The 18,786-nt window shown below is 42.8% G+C and overlaps 1 protein-coding gene across 4 annotated transcripts in view; it reads left to right on the top strand.

The window, feature by feature from the left end:
- Positions 1 to 17,675, top strand: part of asap1a (ArfGAP with SH3 domain, ankyrin repeat and PH domain 1a) — a 30,599-nt gene extending 12,924 nt beyond the window's left edge. The window contains exons 3-31 of one of the 4 annotated variants that reach the window (XM_030773275.1): positions 261 to 333; positions 4,341 to 4,486; positions 5,250 to 5,324; positions 6,379 to 6,428; positions 6,672 to 6,801; positions 7,404 to 7,489; positions 7,754 to 7,829; positions 8,180 to 8,266; positions 9,003 to 9,011; positions 9,247 to 9,347; positions 9,701 to 9,770; positions 10,434 to 10,518; positions 10,718 to 10,766; positions 11,166 to 11,329; positions 11,691 to 11,824; positions 12,388 to 12,479; positions 12,903 to 13,089; positions 13,312 to 13,397; positions 13,524 to 13,639; positions 13,867 to 13,934; positions 14,206 to 14,313; positions 14,511 to 14,736; positions 15,446 to 15,616; positions 16,057 to 16,138; positions 16,263 to 16,327; positions 16,441 to 16,537; positions 16,589 to 17,015; positions 17,305 to 17,427; positions 17,601 to 17,675. In XM_030773275.1, the coding sequence (XP_030629135.1) occupies positions 261 to 333; positions 4,341 to 4,486; positions 5,250 to 5,324; positions 6,379 to 6,428; positions 6,672 to 6,801; positions 7,404 to 7,489; positions 7,754 to 7,829; positions 8,180 to 8,266; positions 9,003 to 9,011; positions 9,247 to 9,347; positions 9,701 to 9,770; positions 10,434 to 10,518; positions 10,718 to 10,766; positions 11,166 to 11,329; positions 11,691 to 11,824; positions 12,388 to 12,479; positions 12,903 to 13,089; positions 13,312 to 13,397; positions 13,524 to 13,639; positions 13,867 to 13,934; positions 14,206 to 14,313; positions 14,511 to 14,736; positions 15,446 to 15,616; positions 16,057 to 16,138; positions 16,263 to 16,327; positions 16,441 to 16,537; positions 16,589 to 17,015; positions 17,305 to 17,427; positions 17,601 to 17,675 (3,258 nt within the window). The remainder of the gene's footprint in view (positions 1 to 260; positions 334 to 4,340; positions 4,487 to 5,249; positions 5,325 to 6,378; positions 6,429 to 6,671; positions 6,802 to 7,403; positions 7,490 to 7,753; positions 7,830 to 8,179; positions 8,267 to 9,002; positions 9,012 to 9,246; positions 9,348 to 9,700; positions 9,771 to 10,433; positions 10,519 to 10,717; positions 10,767 to 11,165; positions 11,330 to 11,690; positions 11,825 to 12,387; positions 12,480 to 12,902; positions 13,090 to 13,311; positions 13,398 to 13,523; positions 13,640 to 13,866; positions 13,935 to 14,205; positions 14,314 to 14,510; positions 14,737 to 15,445; positions 15,617 to 16,056; positions 16,139 to 16,262; positions 16,328 to 16,440; positions 16,538 to 16,588; positions 17,016 to 17,304; positions 17,428 to 17,600) is intronic. The other 3 variants (XM_030773277.1, XM_030773274.1, XM_030773276.1) reach the window with 3 other exon arrangements.
- Positions 17,676 to 18,786: the final 1,111 nt, after the last annotated feature.

Consider the following 18,786-nt stretch of genomic DNA (forward strand, 5'->3'; position numbering starts at 1 on the left):
TCTGAATACAACACTAAATGAGCAGTAGTGTCTATACAGCTCATGCTGCTGTATTTAAAGTATGTGAAGGAATTCCTGTGCTTGTTCGTCAGTGTGAATGTAATTAATGAGAAATGACAACTGGATAATCGTGTACTTTTTTTTTTTTTTTTTTTTTTTAAAGGAGGTGTGAATATATAAATCATGTAGTATCTCCCAAAAATGAAATTTATTTTCCTATTGTGTCTCTAAGCGTCTTTCACTCTCTTGTCTGTCCTCAGGCTTTGGATCAGGACCGAACAGCATTACAGAAGGTGAAGAAATCAGTCAAAGCAGTGTACAACTCAGGCCAAGGTGAGTCCCGTGTATATCTGAAACCTTTTTTGTCATTATTTAGACAGATCTGATTTTTTTTTATTTTCCCTTACGCTATATTCATATGCAGCACTGCATTCGATATTTATAGTCTTTGTCAGAAATGCTAAATTATCATATTCATTTCATGATTTCCAAGATATGATATTTATCCAATAATACTGTTCGTAGTCATTTGCTAGGAAAAAAAATACCTGTCAAAAAAAAAACAAAAAAACACGAGTTTGGTTGATGTGAGAGAGAGCTAGGTTTCCTCAGCTGTCAGAGACAGTGTCATCATGCAAGACCCAACCCCCCCCGCCCTCCCCCCACAGGCTGCAGAGTTTATGTGTCTTGCCCTGGGGGCTACTCAGTCTAAGAGGTCATGACACGCGCAGGCACTGCACTGATGCCACGTGACCCTTCAGACAATATAACTCAGCACTCGGGAGCATGACGGCGGGAGGTTGTGACATGCTCGGTGACAGGGCATCGCTGCCCTTTATCAACTTGGGATCTCGTAATCCTGAACCGCGGGCTCAAGATGCCAGTGGCCAGTCTTTGCGGACCGGCATACGGGCCGGGAGCTATGGCCTGTGGCCCGCGGCTGCACGGGTCAGAATCCAGGCTGACGTGGACAGTTACAGTTAGACATGGCTGCTCTTCTTAAAGACCGCCAGAGCTGGTAAACCAGTGATGCGGAATGGACACCAACATGGGGGTAAAGGTATGACTGGTTGGGAACTTAAGAAAAATATGACAGTTGCTCGTTAAGATGTCCATTCGAGGTAGCAGAGAGTTATAGAGACAGCATACAATTTTGATTCCCATAATACTCTAACCTAGTTTTCTGGACTAGTTTTTTAATCTCTCTCTTTACCCTGGCTAACCAGCTGGATGGCTCATTTTTTGTTGTAGCTCGGCACTGAAATGCCTTATTCACTTTTTCAAGGGTGTGGTGATTAGAATACTGTGCTGTATTGGAAAGAGTACAGTATTCTATAACTGTGTATTGGAGAGAGTACAGTATTCTAAAACTGTGTGTTGGAGAGAGTACAGTATTCTATAACTGTGTGTTGGAGAGAGTACAGTATTCTATAACTGCGTGTTGGAGAGAGTACAGTATTCTATAACTGCGTATTGGAGAGAGTACAGTATTCTATAACTGTGTGTTGGAGAGAGTACAGTATTCTAAAACTGTGTGTTGGAGAGAGTACAGTATTCTATAACTGCGTGTTGGAGAGAGTACAGTATTCTATAACTGCGTGTTGGAGAGAGTACAGTATTCTATAACTGTGTGTTGGAGAGAGTACAGTATTCTATAACTGCGTGTTGGAGAGAGTACAGTATTCTATAACTGCGTATTGGAGAGAGTACAGTATTCTATAACTGTGTGTTGGAGAGAGTACAGTATTCTATAACTGTGTATTGGAGAGAGTACAGTATTCTATAACTGTGTGTTGGAGAGAGTACAGTATTCTATAACTGTGTGTTGGAGAGAGTACAGTATTCTAAAACTGTGTGTTGGAGAGAGTACAGTAATGCTTTCCCTGCACAGGAATACAGTCCTGCTTTCCAGAACTTACTCTTGAAGATGCTCTTATGAACACTGCACAGCTCCAGTGAGGATTTAAATGGAGCAAAGGCCTAGAACATTTACAGCTTTCCATAAAGTTGTGAACAAAGGTGATGACTAGAGATTGTCTTCAGAGCTCTATTTTTGGCAGCCGGTCTGTGACTTTTCAAGGAATTGAACCAAATGTGCCTTGGTAATGAATGTACTGGAGGCCTTCCTGGTCAGATTCAGGTTCCAAATGTGAAAAAAAAACACACACACACAGACACACACACACACACATTCCCCATTTGCTTTTTGTCCTCCTTTTTTTTTTTTTTTTTGATCTTTCTGATGAAAGAAAAACTCGGTCTGTAGTGTGAGTCCTGGTCTGTGTTGGTGTTAAAGACTCCCCGCTATAGAGATCTAATAAGAGCTATTTTTACATCACTGGCCAACACTCCCAATGCTTTTGCTGAAATCCATACGGCCAACCTCACGCGAACCACACTGGATCATTATTACCCCCGCTGTCTTTCGTTAACATCAGATTTATTGGTTGACCCCATACTGACCCTGGGGATTCCCCGGAGACTCATTATTTTGTGACCTTTTCGACCCCAGCTGGGCGGTTCTCCTTCCAGAGGACCACGCTCCTGCGCTGTTTTCCTCTAATGCTAATCTTACACATCTGAACGTTGATAAACTGATTAAGGCAAATATACAAACTGCAGCCCTCCGGGGGAGAAGAACGGGCAACCCTCGCTTTAAACGCATAGTGAGGCATCAGAAGACATGAGTCAGCAAGTGCCACCACACATAGTTCAGCTGACCTAAGAAAATCATCTGGTCTTTCTGAAGCACTGCTGAATGAAATCATTTTGGCTGTTGTGAATGGGAATAAGGTAATATAATGATATAGCCTACATCACCGTTACAGAACAGGGCTCTGTATTAGCACAAAAAAAAAATGACTAATGCTTTAGTAGGACAGGAAGCGCAAACCTGTGTGGTTTAAGCAGACTCACATACTGTTGTGGTATCTTGTTCCTTGCTAATTAAATATTAAAGCAACCCAGTTATCATATAGACCATTATCAGCTTAGCATAGTTTCTGTACCAGTTAATGTTTGACACGGCCATTTGATTCCCCTTTGTAACTTTCACACATTGGAGTAATAGTTAGTTTTTCAGGTTAAATCTCTCTTATGTAAAATATGATCTTATGTACGTAACATAACCCTAATCTGTTATGTTAAAGGAGTTATGTTTCACATTTCCACATTCCAATGTAAGCTTTTATCAAAATATTGATCATGAAATTTTCATGTTCCTAGTTCATTTATTGTTGATGGAGATGTTGTAAATATATGAGATAAGCCGTGGAAACATTGCTCTTTAATTAGTTCAGAGGAGATTTGAGTAATGATTTTGAACTCGCGTCCCAAACTCCCGGTCCAAACTGCCTCTGGCACAGGGCTCCCTGTTTGGCCAACAAATCTTTTTTTTTAGGGGGGGGGACTGGATCTCCTCCCTTTTCTCCAGAAGGCACATGACCTAATGGTGTCAGTGTGCCAAGGGCTCGGGTCCCAGAGAGAGAGGGGGGGGGGGGGGGGGGGGGGGGGGGGGGGGGGGGGGAGAATCAGTCCCAGATGAGGATGGCATTCCACAGGCTGCTCTCTGACTACAGTCTCCCTGATGAGCAGACAGGACTTTTGTGTCGCTATCAACATAAGAACTGACCTCAGAGAAGAACCAGCTCTTTCCATCTCCATACTCTTATCTATTCATTTATTTATTTATTTATTTATGTTTGCCACTTTCTGTGTGTTTTCTGTTGTGTTTTTCCTAGAGACAAATTGCTCTTGGCCCTTCTCAGAAGTTTCTGCACGCAGAAATAATGCTTTTATGGTCCTATGTGAAAATAATAGAGTAGAGCCAAAGCCCTCCTTTTTGTCCTTGCTCTGTACAGCAGCATCAGCATATATGTTAGCATAGGGGGCTTTACTGATTCACCCTGCCGCCCTCTCTCTGGATCACACACAGGAAGCTGCCCCAGTTTGGGGATTAGTGAAGAATCCAGGAATGTTGTACTGAGTGTTCCCTGTCCCTGGGGTGGTACTGGGATTATATTGGAATTGAATTTTTTACTCCGATGAATATTCCGCACTCGCTTCGCATTACGGCTCCACCCAGCCGGAAACATGGTTGTTTGTCAGCTGTATCTGGTTTCGTCTAAACTTCAGTTAACCATTAAGTTGAGAGAATGTATTACCATCAAACAAACAACCCGTTCAGATTCCACCAGAATTGAAAGATTTTTTTTTTTTTTGTGAACCACAGCTCATTGAAACAAATAAAATATTTTGAACACTGAGATGGTCTGAAGGTCCATGTGTAAACACTCTTGTCTGATAAACATTGTTAAGCACATATTGTCCTTTTCTGACAGAACATGTCCAGAATGAGGAGAACTATGGCCAAGCACTGGACAAGTTTGGCAGTAATTTCATCAGCCGGGACAACTCCGATTTGGGCACAGCCTTTGTCAAGTTCTCCGACCTCATCAAGGAACTGGCTGCCCTACTCAAGAACCTGGTGAGCTCAAGCTATCGGTGCATGAAATTGTCTGGCACTATGGAATAGAGTTGAAAACTAAACAAACACAGATGTTGTACAAAAAAAAAACACAGACCCATTTATTGTTCTACATTTCATTTACCATTAAAATTTTTTCCTTAGGGCGGTAGTCTAGTCTACTTCTAATGAAAGGCAGTTACGTTATTTTTTTTGGGGGTATTGTAGATTTTATGTTTATACTTCACTGTCGAATGTTCGGTTCACATCCTGATGCGGTGGATGGAAATCTGATGGATTACTTACAGAACAGCTGTGAAGTAATCATTCAAGTTCAAGCAACAAGGAAGTGCAATATTATTTTCATGCACGAGCCAAAAGAAAAACGGTCTAGAGAGAAGCACTGTGTGTGTGTGTGTGTGTGTGTGTGTGTGTGTGTGTTTGTGTGAAGATTTGCATGTCCTTTATTTACAGATTAAGCACTGTAAATGATATAAACCTCACATTTTGTCCTGGAATTCTGACCTCTGTTACAAGAAAAATCTGGTCACATTGTTGACTCATCCACTCTGGAGACAGTTTGTTCCTCCAGGGATTCCCGACAGAGACACTTAGATTCTCTGTTTTGTTTTTGTTTTTTTTAAATTCTGTTTTTACGACACTTCAAGGAAACAAATGAACACATAACCCTGCTGTATCATTTTAACTGTTATTATAATTGTTTATTTGTTTTTTCTGCTCCCTTCCGTTTCCTCTCTCTCCTCTCCTCTCCTCTCCTCTCCAGCTCCAGAGCCTCAGCCATAACGTCATCTTCACCCTGGACTCGCTGCTCAAAGGGGATCTGAAGGGGGTGAAAGGGGTGAGATTTAAAGCCGTGCTCCCTCTGCTACCTAATTGGAAAAGACCCTCGGTGTACACATGCAGATTTACAACCTTCAGGCCTTGAATAAAGAAGTGGCCTCAGGCCTAAAAACCTACATTGTAAATCTCAGAGACGTTAAATGAGAGGTTCCTTTTCTCCACAGTCTTTTTTAAATCAGTTTACACAATGAATGGGCAGTGTTACCGCCAGTCAGTTACATGTGTGGATGGAATGCCCCCCCCCCTTTTTTTTTCATTCAGCGGATGGACATAAATACCCTTTAACAGTGTTTTCAGCCTGGTTTTAAAAAAGTCGAGGCATCAGGCTGGCTACTTTGTCAAGACGCTGTGGAAATCTCCGCGATGGCAGTTGCGATGTTGGCTGTAGCGTAACCATTATATAATTAGTCAGGCTAAGTGCACGGCTTTACACAGAGTTGTTTTGGAAAGACTGTGAGGACTGTTTCCACATTATACCGACCCCCCCCCCCCCTCCCCCACCGCGTCAGATGTTTTCTGCAGGTTCAGCTGAATATCTGAGTAAGCGTGGTGAGACTGCTCTCCATTTGTGCAGTAGGCAAAGTATGTTTCCCACCCCCACCAACACCCCCACCCCACAATCCCTCCCTCACTCAGTATCCCTCCATCTCTCTGACTCAGCAGAAATGTGTATGAAGTTGCTCTCTGATGCTGTTATTGACGGCAGTGGAGGCAAGGGGCAGGAGAAGGCTATAAGTGATGTCCCCGGAGGACATTCTCAGACCTTCGCTTTAATGTCTGTGTTTTTCCGCCTTGTTGGACAAATACCGTTTAAAACTACTGAAGAGCTCCATTGGCAGTGTTACTGTGAGATATTTGTGTTTTTGTGCATGCACGCTTTAGGAAATACGAAGGCTCGTTGTTTGTTCACAGTGAACGCAGAGCTCTGAGAAAGTCCTGTACTGAATAGGGTGAATGTACTGTTACAAATCTAATGTGAAAATTGAACTCTTTAAATGCTTGCTTAACTTTATAGACCTTCACACATTTTTATGTAATTTCTCCCTCCATAGGATATTAAAAAGCCCTTTGACAAAGCATGGAAAGACTACGAAGCCAAATTGTAAGTGTCTTTTAAATGTGTAGTTTTATGTTTATATTTGTCTAGTAATGGCCTGTCTTTGTCAAGCAGTTGCTGTCTCTGTTTATAGTCGCTAAACATTAATGACAACAATAATGTATATTTCATACATATTTGGACTTCGGAAAGTACCAGGGAAACAACATATTCTGTGAAATTGGGTGTCACAGTGTGATTGGATTATTTCATACCTTTTCTCTTCTGTGTTTATCTGTAATGTTTCAGCACTAAAATCGAGAAGGAGAAACGAGAGCACGCTAAGCAGCACGGAATGATCCGGACTGAGATCACTGGAGCGGAGATTGCTGAGGAGATGGAAAAAGAACGGCGGCTCTTTCAGCTTCAGATGTGCGAGGTGAGTTTGCAAAGAGCCTGTGTAGTTACATTGCGCTTCTTTATTTAACTATTATTTCTTTTCAATTTTCAGTACTTATTTCAAGTTTCGTTTTAGTTTGATTCTACATAGTCTTGCATTTTTTTAATTTCAATTTTAGTTGACTGCCGTACGATGTGTGCACATGCTGTGCTATGGGTGTTACATTTAGTTTTTATTCTAGTTTTAGTTCTGGTTTTGATTTTACTTGATGGCAAAGTCCAGCAGACACTGAACAGATCAAAGACAGAGCACATGTGAGAATTTAAATTCTGACCACCTGAGAATGTACATCAAAGATCTCACTTTAAAGACAGAATTTAATGGCTTTGTTTCACAACATTTAAAGTGCAGATTAGATGACACATATGTCCATAACGCCTGCAGAAATCAATCTTTATGTGATCTGGCTTATAATGCACAGAGATAATTCAACATGGGACAACATAAGAGTCTTGTCTGAACAATGTAATCAATGCATGTTAGGTTGGGCTTGTGAACTGCTGACTATGTATGAACAAGATTAAATCACTTTCCTCTCATATGTCACACACACACTTTGTTTCCATGGTGTTTCTGAACAGTATCTGATCAAAGTCAATGAGATCAAGACCAAGAAGGGAGTGGACCTTCTCCAGAACCTCATAAAGTATTACCATGCACAGTGCAAGTGAGTAAAGCTCTAACACTAACCCACAGTGACCTGCTTATTTTGTCTTGTTAGAACAGCAGTGCATTACAGCCCTGTGTGTGCGGTCAGCCACCTGTTCCCTAAGTAACAGAGTCCTCCCTTTTTTCCGAGTTTGAAAGTGCTAGTGCTTGGCTTCTAAACGACGTTTCCATGATTTAACTCTACCTTAACTCTGTCTGTCGTATTGAGATCTACATCTCCGGTTCACTCTGTTCTAATGAATTTGAATCATGTTTCCCGTAGCTTTTTCCAAGATGGCTTGAAAACTGCTGACAAATTGAAGCAGTACATTGAGAAGCTGGCAGCTGATCTTTATAATGTGAGTAAGCCTTTGATAAGGTATTTTATTACCTCATTCTCAAGGTGACCTTTTACGCTGATTTTGTCACGATTTTTATGTGGAGTTTGTATAGCTATGCACAGAAGAGTATTACTTTTTAAGGCAAACGTTACATAAGCCCTGTGTGGCTCGTCTTTTGCCGGGGTTTTCATGACAGTTACATTTTTGAAGTGGTATCTGAAGGTTTCAAGGATGTTCTGAGATAGAAACCATTGTAGTCATTGTTAAGGAGTGCTTTTCTCTCTCTTTTGAGAGGATACCGAGAACATCACGTATATACTTTTTTTTTTTTCGGCGTTAAGTATGTCACGTTGCCTCTCGGTTCTCAGATAAAACAAACCCAGGATGAGGAGAAGAAACAGCTAACTGCTCTCAGGGACCTTATCAAGTCCTCCCTCCAGCTGGATCAAAAAGAGGTAAGTACACTACTAAAGGTGGCCCCCTGTGGATCCGTCTTCAGGATCTTTATTCTTTTGGGTTGAACACATACGAAACGTAAAGGTAATATAATTACAGCGACTGATCGTTTCTACTGAAAGACATTTACCAGACCCAAAGGACTTTTTTTTTTTTTAATCAGAGCCATTTTTTTGCTACTTTGACTCTGATAACTGAAAAATCCATCAGATTAGCATTAGTGCTCAGATCATCTTTGATACATGCTGTTTGACATGCATGAGGGCCCTAGCTTAGCACGTAATGAGGTGGGAACATGCTGTTAGCGACAGTATTAAGAATTAATTAGACGAGTTGAGATATGAATTCTGCTACAGTGTTCCTGAATAATTCGTCCTTCGCAATCTTGACGTGTACAAGCCTCTGGAGACAGTTCTGCCTGATTTTCATATGTTCCTATAGCTGTGTGCATGTCCTAGCACAGGAAGTTAATGTTAACAGGAAAGACAAAGATTAGCACAGACAGAGATTACAAATGTCCCTTTACTGTGCCCACTGATAATTATTAGTCATGCATCATTGGATGTGAATTTGAATACAATTATATCCAGTCACTCTTCTTACAATATTCTTCAGATATTGTCTGGTAGATGCCCTTTAAGATTTGTCTCGTTGTCTTCCTGTTTTTATGGTGCAGTGCTATATTTGCATTTCTGACTCTCTGCTTTTCCCTCTTTTGCTGCCTTCTGATTGAAGTCTAGGAGAGTAAGTGCTTCACTAATGCCTCTATATTGGCTGCGCGTTTTCTATCATCACACTTTCTATTGGCTAATTACGTTCTGCAGTGATTTTTCCTCATTTTTGTGGAGTTTTAATGACTGATTGATGCGCTAAGTGTATTGATTGCTTTCAGTGCTGCGTCTTTGTGTTTGTGAAACTGTAATGTCTGTAATGGTGTGTAAAGTACATTAGTGTATGACTTCGTGTTGTGTTTTTGCAGGATTCTCAGAGCAAGCAGAGTGGCTATAGTATGCATCAACTGCAGGGCAATAAAGAGTTTGGCAGTGAGAAAAAGGGTTACCTTATGAAGAAAAGCGACGGGTGGGTTTGGATTGTTTTTTAGTCAGTAATTTATCAATTCAGCCTCTTGAAATCTATTCATGAAATCATTTTTCACACTTCTGTTGCAGTGAGTGGAGATTGAATTACTGTAATGAAAATCTCTACTTTCATATCTCAGTATTTGTTCGGCACTTTAGAGGTTCATGGGCATAAAAATATTAAAAATATTTTCAGAGGACCTCATCAGAAATTCTGGAGATTTTCTTGTTTCAATGATCACAACTTTAAATGAAATCAGGACACTTGGGCTTCTTCTCCTTTTATACAGAGAACATATTTGAAGTTAGGATGGTAAATTTTATTAAAATCTAATTCTTTTTATTGTCCTCCAGGCTCCGTAAGGTTTGGCAGAGGAGGAAATGTTCTGTTAAGAATGGCATTCTCACCATCTCTCATGCTACAGTGAGTCTACACGTTTACATTGCTTAATGTCGTTGAAAGTGGTATTTTGTTTAATAATGAACATCAGACAGAGCAGATTGAGGGCTGAATTAAAGTCAGTTAAGTTTCAAGCACTTTAAATTTGTTCTTTTAATCCAAACCTACTTTTTGTATATTATCGGTTCTACTGGGTTGAATTTTATACGTTACCACTCATGCTCAAGCCTCACGCGCACCATCAGTCTGCAGGTGAGAGATAGCTCTGCCCGGTAACCGTGGTAACAGCCTCCTCCCCATGTGCTATGACTCATCTGATAATGATGTTAGTGTGGCAGAGAGACAGAGTGTGGAGGGAGTCCTCTCGCTGCTCTACGCACAGGGGAATACTGTGTCTCACTATGTCCTGTAATCCAGTGTAATGATCTCCAATCACACACAGGTCTGAATGAATAGCTCACAGTGACAGCATATTTGCAGATCAATCAGAGACTGTGATGCCTGGAGTCATCTGACAACAACATAATGTAACTAACATTTAGTTAGTGGTGTTTTTATTCCTTGATGAATGTGGTTTAAATGAGTGGAGTTGAGTGCAGTAGGCGCGCAGTGTTATATAAGTCTGATGTTCAGATCTTCCTGTTAGTTCCCAGTTCAGTTCTATCACGACTGTGTGTATCTCTCTAGTCCAACAGGCAGCCCGTAAGGCTAAACCTGCTAACCTGCCAAGTGAAACCAGGAGAGGATAAAAAATGTTTCGACCTGATCTCTCGTGAGTCGATCACACGGACCATTCCCGTACACTCTCCAACATGTAACTGTATACATCAATGTCAGCAAGCAAGCCCTGTTTACGTCCACGGCTATTACAGAGATGGTTAAGTGCACATACACTGTGTTGCCATAGTACTGATAATGTAATGTGCTTTTCTCATCTGTCTTTGCCTGTCCACCCCCACCCCTCCCTTCAGATAATCGCACCTATCACTTCCAGGCAGAAGATGAACAGGAGTTTGTGATGTAAGTGTGAATGTGTGAGTAATAATATTGAGTGCCATCTGTGTTCAGCGGTGTGTGAGTGTGTGTGTGTGTGTGTTTGTGAATATGTGTGCATGTGTGTGTGTGTGTGTGTGGTGAGAGAGTGTGTGTATACATACGTGTGTATACATGCATGTATGTGTGCATATATTCGGTAAGGTAAGAACGCAGAAGACCATGCGTGGAGGAGCACACGTGCAGGTGTTTGGATGTGTAAGTGTTAATGAGACTGGCATTTCTCGTGTTTATCTGTGTTTGTAGGTACGTGTGTGTGTGTGTATGTGTGTGTGTGTGTGTGTGGGGGGGGGTTTTGTAAGTGCGAGCGTACGTGTTTGTGAAAGCGTACGTTTCGCAGGTGAAATAAGTGTCTGCGTTTTACAGATGGATCTCAGTGCTGACTAACAGTAAGGAGGAGGCTCTGAACATGGCCTTTCGTGGAGAACAGAGTGCGGGAGATGACAGTCTGGAGGATTTGACTAAAGCCATCATAGAGGACGTGCTGCGCATGCCCGGGAACGAACTCTGCTGTGACTGTGGGGCACCAGGTGACTGTGTACATGTGACGACTGTCTGCTCCATCCTCAGTCACATACTCTGTAACTCTCAGTTTTCCCCATAGATGTGATGTTATGCGTTTACGTATTTAAATAATCCCACTTGCGTTAAACTTCACTGCTAACCGTACAGCTCATAATTCTGCAGTCTTGTAATAATAAAAAAAAAAAAAAAGGAGAATCTCGCTTGCTTTTTTCCCTCCATCTCGCTTCCTCCCTCACTTTCTCTCATACATGGTGCCTTGTGCCCCCTACTGGCTTAAAAATGAACAGCGCTGAGCAGAGGCAATGTCTATGGAACAGTCTGTGTGCATTAGTGTATTAATGACCGTTCTTTTGACTTTTTTCACAGAGCCTAAATGGTTGTCCACTAACCTGGGTATCCTGACCTGTATAGAGTGCTCAGGCATCCACAGGGAGATGGGAGTCCATATTTCACGGATTCAGTCCATGGAACTCGACAAATTAGGCACCTCTGAACTCTTGGTAAGCTACAGTAGATCAAACTGGTGTCTTATCTTTTTGGTTGGTCCTCTGTAATAGAATTTTGTTTTGTACATTGACTGATTCAACGCATTAAGATTTACGTGCCTGTCATGCCTGTAACACCTGATAAGAATGAGTAAAGCTATGACAGTGTAAACACACATTAAAAAAAGATAAATTGATCAACGGCAGCTTTATTATAAGTCCTGACTTATATAAGGGCTAAATTTAATTAGCATTGGTGTGTAACTAAATTCAGTATTACTTCTGTGTAATAACTACTGTAACCACCCACAAAGTAACTGCAGTTTTACATATGTAGATGTCTTGTGTTTTGTAGATGTCTTGTGAAATATGTACTGAATATGTTGTGGCATTGTTAATGTAGAGGACAACATCAGATTGTTACGTTTTGGCCTCAACACCTGTTGGCAGTTGACCCAAACTTATTGTTAAGTACCAAGCAGACCACAGAGGCATCAGCCAACTGTCTGAATCCAAATGGAATTTATTCCTTGGGAGATGTTTTGCACTGACGACTTATGGATGCTGTTTGTCCACAGCTGGCCAAGAATGTAGGAAATAGTAGTTTTAATGAAATTTTGGAGGGGAATCTACCAAGTCCTTCACCAAAACCGACACCCTCAAGTGATATGTGAGTATCGAAGCCCCCACATTCCACCCTCATCCTGACCCAGGCATAAAGCACACACACACACACACACACACACACACACACAAACATGCAAATGCACACGCGTACACACACACACACACACACACGCACACGCACAAACACATGCAAATACACACGCATACACAGACACAAACATACACACACACACACACGCACAAACACATGCAAATACACATACATACACACACGCACACACGCACACACACACACACACACACACACACACAAATGTGAAGCTCAGTAAATTATAGACATTAATCTTCATTTCTCTGGAACTATTAAGTTGACATAAGAGCTGACATTGATTACGCGTCGCTATAGTGGCGTCTGCCAAACTGGTCGACCTTAAAGTGAGCGAACCCCCCCGTGCTCTGTCCACAGGACGGAGAGGAAGGAGTACATCAACGCCAAATACGTGGAGCATCGTTTTGCCCGCAGGACCGCCTGCACGGCGACGGCCAGGCAGGGCGATCTGTATGAGGCGGTGAGGACCCGCGACCTGATGGCTCTGATCCAGCTCTATGCGGACGGAGTGGAGCTTCTGGAGCCTTTCCCAGAGGCAGGACAGGTGAGGAACCGTCAAAGTCTGCGACGAAACACTTTTTTTTTTTCTTTTCCTTTGTTTTTAGCCGTGACTCACTTCAGTATTTTTTACACACCTGTTTATTTAAACAAAACCACGGCGACCAGAAAGGTCAAGCCGCGTCGGAGGATTTTGTTCCGTGAATTAATCTTTTTATTTTTGACGGTCAGTGTCTTAATTATGTATCTACCCAAATGAAATATCTAGGATCCAGGAGAGACTGCTCTCCATTTTGCCATAAGAACATCAGACCAGACCTCTCTGCACCTGGTTGACTTTCTCGTCCAAAACAGGTACATAAGTTCATAATTACACGCAGCAACGAGAAATATATAGTTTGTTTTGAGCAGACTATACACTTACAGAATGAAAAAAGAAAGTATTCATTAAGATGTCTTGATCTGTCACTGTGAGTGCAGTGGGAATCTAGACAGACAAACAGAAAGAGGGAACACAGCACTCCATTACTGCTGCATGTATGACAAACCAGAGTGTCTCAAACTCCTGCTGAGGGGAAAGCCAGGCATCGACTTAGGTGAGCCAGAAAACAATGCTTGAATCTTAAGTGTGTGTGTTTTTTTTTTTTAGGGTTGTTGATTATTCAGGTGTGCTTCATATATAAGTTTGCAATCTGTGTCAAGTGACGTTATGGTTTACTGTGCAAAGCTTGAAATTTTGTAACGTTGTACAGGCCACGGGTTTCCCTGATTTATAGCTCACACAATTAGTCGTCCACTTTAAAATGTCACTTCCCTATTTCAGTCAACCAGAATGGAGAGACGGCATTGGACATTGCGAGGCGACTGAAGAACTCCCAGTGTGAGGAGCCAGTGAGTCTTCAGTCTCTGCATTCATTCACTCCAGCACTACTCAAAGAGGCAGCCCCAGTGATTGAACAGTAGTACACCGATTCAACAAATATTTTGCCGTAATCTGCCTTCGTAGTCACCCACCGAAACCACGTTTTTCCTCTTTGTCCTCTTCTTCTTTTTCTTCCTGTGTTGATATTGGCTTTTGGTTCTGAGAACGTGCAAGTTTTCTGAAGTATAATTTCTCTCTGTTTTTTTGTTTTTTTTTTTATTTCTTTCTGTGTTTGTCCAGCTGGTGGAGGCTGCAGCCGGGAAGTTTAACCCTCACGTTCACGTGGAGTACGAGTGGAACCTGCGTCTGGAGGAGATCGATGAGAGCGATGACGATCTGGACGACAAGGTCCGACTGCGGTTTTACGTCCCAACAAATATCGCCGCATCCACATTTCCTCTTTTTTTTTTTTTTCATATTCGTTTCAGTTTAGCGTCTGTAACAGATACCAGTAGACGCTGTTTACATCATCGCGTCGACCGAGTGGTATTATTGGCTGGCTGGCTATGTCTTTCCCGAACTTTGACCTTACGTTTCTCTTGCAGCCAAGCCCGGTAAAGAAGGAGCGCTCTCCACGGCCTCAGAGCTTCTGTCACTCATCCAGCGTGTCTCCCCAGGAGAAGCTGTCCCTGCCGGGCTATTTGGGCCATCGGGACAAACAGCGGCTCTCCTACGGGGCTTTCGCCAACCCCGTCTACAGCACCTCCACAGACACGCCTGCCTCTCCCAGTGCCGACGGCCCCACGCTGGCCAGCAAGAACGCAGGCAAAGGTACGAGTCGCCCGCTCTTTTCTCAGTACGCTGTCTGCTGCTGTCCCTGTGCTACACACTCTGCTGAACTTATATGCAAAATAAATTTGTATTTCCATTTGAATAATCTGGAATGTTCTGTGGTCATTAAGTGGCGAGTATGCATTAATTCTGATGAGGGATACGGTAGACCACGGTTGTTGCAATCAGTAAATTCTTACCTCGGGGGAGCAGGACACGCCCCTATCTGAAATGTGCTCATGCGATGTAGCGTAGCAGGGCGTGGAAAATATGCCCATATCTGTGTCGTGTCATGCTTGCTCACATAGCTTATATAAGATCGAAACTGGAATGCAGGGCTCCAGGCCACGCTTTTCATGCTAATCACAATGACACTGGCTTACAGCGTCTGTGTGTTGTGATTGTTTCATGTTAATGTGGTTATTTTTCAAATTCATGAATCATCACCTACCAGCCTGTTCTGTGAAACAGATCAGTCTCACTCTTGACCAAACACACTGACTTTGTTCAAAGAGGCATCATTCGCCTTGTCGTCTGGTAGATAGTATCATTTCAGCTGTTGCATAAGGGCTACGTTGAGATTGATGCTGCAGCCAAGAAGGATTTAGAATTTATCATCAGAGGTAGCCTTGCTTTGTGACAAAACAAAACATTTTTCTAATGTTCTAATGTAAACTTGTTCTTTTTTTTTCATTTAAAACTCCCCTAGCCCCCTCAACTGGCCCGCCCACTTCCCTGCCCTTGAGCTCCCAGGCCTGTGCAGGGGGGAGCTCCACCTTGTCGAAAAAGAGGGCTCCACCCCCACCGCCAGGACACAAGCGCACCCTGTCGGATCCCCCAAGCCCTGTCCTCCAGGGCCCTCAAAGCAAAGGTAGGCATCATCTGATGTCACAAAGTCGAGCTTGAGAAGTTATGTTTTTACCCTGTGCCAAGCGATCTGATCCAGTCTAATGTGACATAGCTCAGAGGGAGGGCCATTCAAAGACAGGCTACGTGAAATAATTTAAATATCAGGTTTTTGGTTCTTCTTGGCTGCAGATACATTACGCACAGTTGTTACTGACTGTGTTGTAGTCAAATGCCATAGACCTATAAGAATTGACATTGCTTCTTTTTGCAAGGCTCATAGCTTTTCGAGAGACGCATAGAGGCTTTCTCACAGGAAGTGTGACTTTAATACTACCCCGACCATGACTTTGTCTGACACCCGACAGACATAGAACAGAAATAGTTTGAGTTTGAGGTCACCCGGTCTGCGTTTCCTGTTAGTGAGCTTCCGTAATGAATGTTTAGATCCTTCCTTCTCATTATCCTGCTTATCTACAGGAAGTGAGTCTACACCTCCACCTGTGAACAGGACTTCTCCTGCAAATAAGTTTGAAGGAATTCAGCAGCAGCAAAGGTGCGCCCACTAGCCGCTCATATCTCAGCTCTTTTTAATGTAATATTGTTCTCATTCATTCCTACTAGTCCCACAGAGTGAGCAGATATTCATTTTCATCACTTTTGTTTTCTCGCTATCTTAGCACTACTTCTAGTAACACAAAATCAACATTTGGTCCAAGAGTTCTACCCAAACTACCTCAGAAGGGTGAGTGTTAAGTTCATTCATGGTCCGAGATCAATTTTCAGTACACAATATTAGCATTCCAGACAATGTCCCTGTAGATGATACATGACATCTCCGTGTATTCTCCATTTCAGTGGCACTAAGGAAGATTGACACAGTCCACCTCCCCTCCGTTGACAAACCCAGCCTGTCCTCTGAGATCCCCCAGAAACCCTCCCAAGCTGGAGAAACGCCCCTGAGAGCCGTAGACGCGCCAATCAGAGCCTCAGACGCGATCACCAGACCTACGGAACCTCCTCCGAAAGTGCCGCAGCCGGCAGAGCGACCTCAGCAGAGCGACCTTCCACCTAAACCACACGTGTCAGACCTGCCTCCTAAACCCCAACTGTCTGACCTGCCACCCAAACCACAGCTGTCAGATTTACCCCCCAAACCCCAGCTGTCAGACCTGCCACCCAAACCTCAGCTTAAAGATCTCCCACCCAAGCCGCAGCTCTCTGACATCCCATCCAAGCCTTCGGTGACGGCTCCAGAGGCCGCGCAGAAGCAGCCGGCCGCGGAGGAGGCGGTTACCAAGCCGCCGCTGACTGAAGCTCAGTCCTCCGGTCAGCAGGGGGAGCTCTCTCCAAGACAGTCCAGCGAAGACACTAATGGTGCGCTGGCTGGCACCGTGGAGATGCCGGTACCATTGCCACGGAAGATAAACACGGTATGTAGGAGGCGTCTTGAAAGGATCGGAATCGCATTGCGTTACACTACGATACATGCCCCGTGGTGTGTTTGCAATAGCCCTGCATAAGGGTTTCTTTTTTTTTTTATTGTCCTATACATAAACATATGCTAAGTACATGTACTGCTTTTACACTTAGCATGTTCGGTGAAATACTGAAGAAAACAACATCGTCAATTACAGGATACACTGTTCATTGATACTTAATTGCCGTGCATGGTCCCTTTTGACTGATAGAGAATAATCGAAGCCTTCTCTCAAATCTCAGGGGAAGAGCAAAGCCCGGCGAGTCAAAACCATCTACGACTGCCAGGCCGATAATGACGATGAGCTGACCTTTGCAGAGGGAGAGGTCATCGTCGTCACAGGAGAGGAGGATCAGGAGTGGTGGGTGAGTAAAAGCTCTGTTTGTCGAACGTTATGTATCATATCTGCAGGTAATAGCTGGAGACTGTGGACCTGCATTATTTAACTCTACATCTCCTTGTATAATTTCTTAGTATTTTACATTGATGTCTCCTTGCTATATGTTACTAAAGTCAACTGTTTTTCTCTCTGTCCCAGATCGGGCATATAGAAGGGCAGCCTGAAAGAAAAGGGGTCTTTCCAATGTCCTTTGTGCACATTCTCTATGACTGACAGCACAACCTAGGTGTGAGGCCCCTCCCTCTAGCACAAGCACTGCCCTCTCTGGCCTCACACTGGACAATATGGGCTCCTCCTCTGTATATAGCTGCTGTAACCCAAACAAATCTCCCAAAAAACAAAAAACAAACAAAAAAAAAAAACAGACAAAAGATGAGGTGTCACATCCAGGCTCCCTGAACCTGAAGGATGAAATGCTTACAGTATGTGATGTTATTAATAAACTGTGTTATCCTGCCTATCAGTATTACCGTAGCCATGGCAACCCAGCATGCTGATCTGGGCTTGCAGTAGCTATCCTTGGAATCTAGCACTTAACACTTCTCAGTGTATGCTGTAACTGTGCGTATGTGTATACATATTGAAATACATGTGTGTTCTTTTTAAATGTGTCCGTGTACATAGATATACACACCTATTAGTGTATGTTTATGTACTTATACTGTTGAAGTGTGCAAATGTACGTTAACCCTGCTTAGCTCAATGGTTTAAAAATCATCTTTTGAATTCCTGGAAAGACTTAATGATCATGCAATTGAAATGGAACAAATTCAGATATATATTATATATGATATTAATACGTAAACCCCAGTCCTAACCTATAGTGGCATGCTGAACCAGGGAACAAATGTAGAGGGTTTTTAAACTTCTAAACATCTCCTACATGCAAAAGATCAAAATATGTATTCATTCAATTTATCCTGTATTTTTGCTTGCTTATTAGTGTGACTCCCAGAGGTGGGAAAAACAGTCCCCCTAACACACTTCTTATGAAGTATGGTAGACATAATATATAGACCAGTTGACTGGTATGTAAGTGCGTTAAGCTATGATCTCAAATGCAGTCACCTTTATCTACTCAGCCATCATAGTTTTGGTTACTGACTTTTTCCAGACGGCATCCACATTTCTCCCCTGCTGTTGTTTACTGAGGGACTGAAATGATGTCACAGGCCCCTGGGAAAATGGTTTTGTCCCGTACGCAAGTATGAGACTAAGTCCTGGGAGTACCATTCTTAGACTACTGGACTGGGTACACAGCAGTGTACAGCCCCTGTGGTCATGACCTGTCACTTAGAGACTGAAGCCAAAGCATGGTGCTTAT

This window comes from Chanos chanos, chromosome 5 (assembly GCF_902362185.1).
Source record: "Chanos chanos chromosome 5, fChaCha1.1, whole genome shotgun sequence".
Lineage (NCBI taxonomy): Eukaryota > Metazoa > Chordata > Actinopteri > Gonorynchiformes > Chanidae > Chanos > Chanos chanos.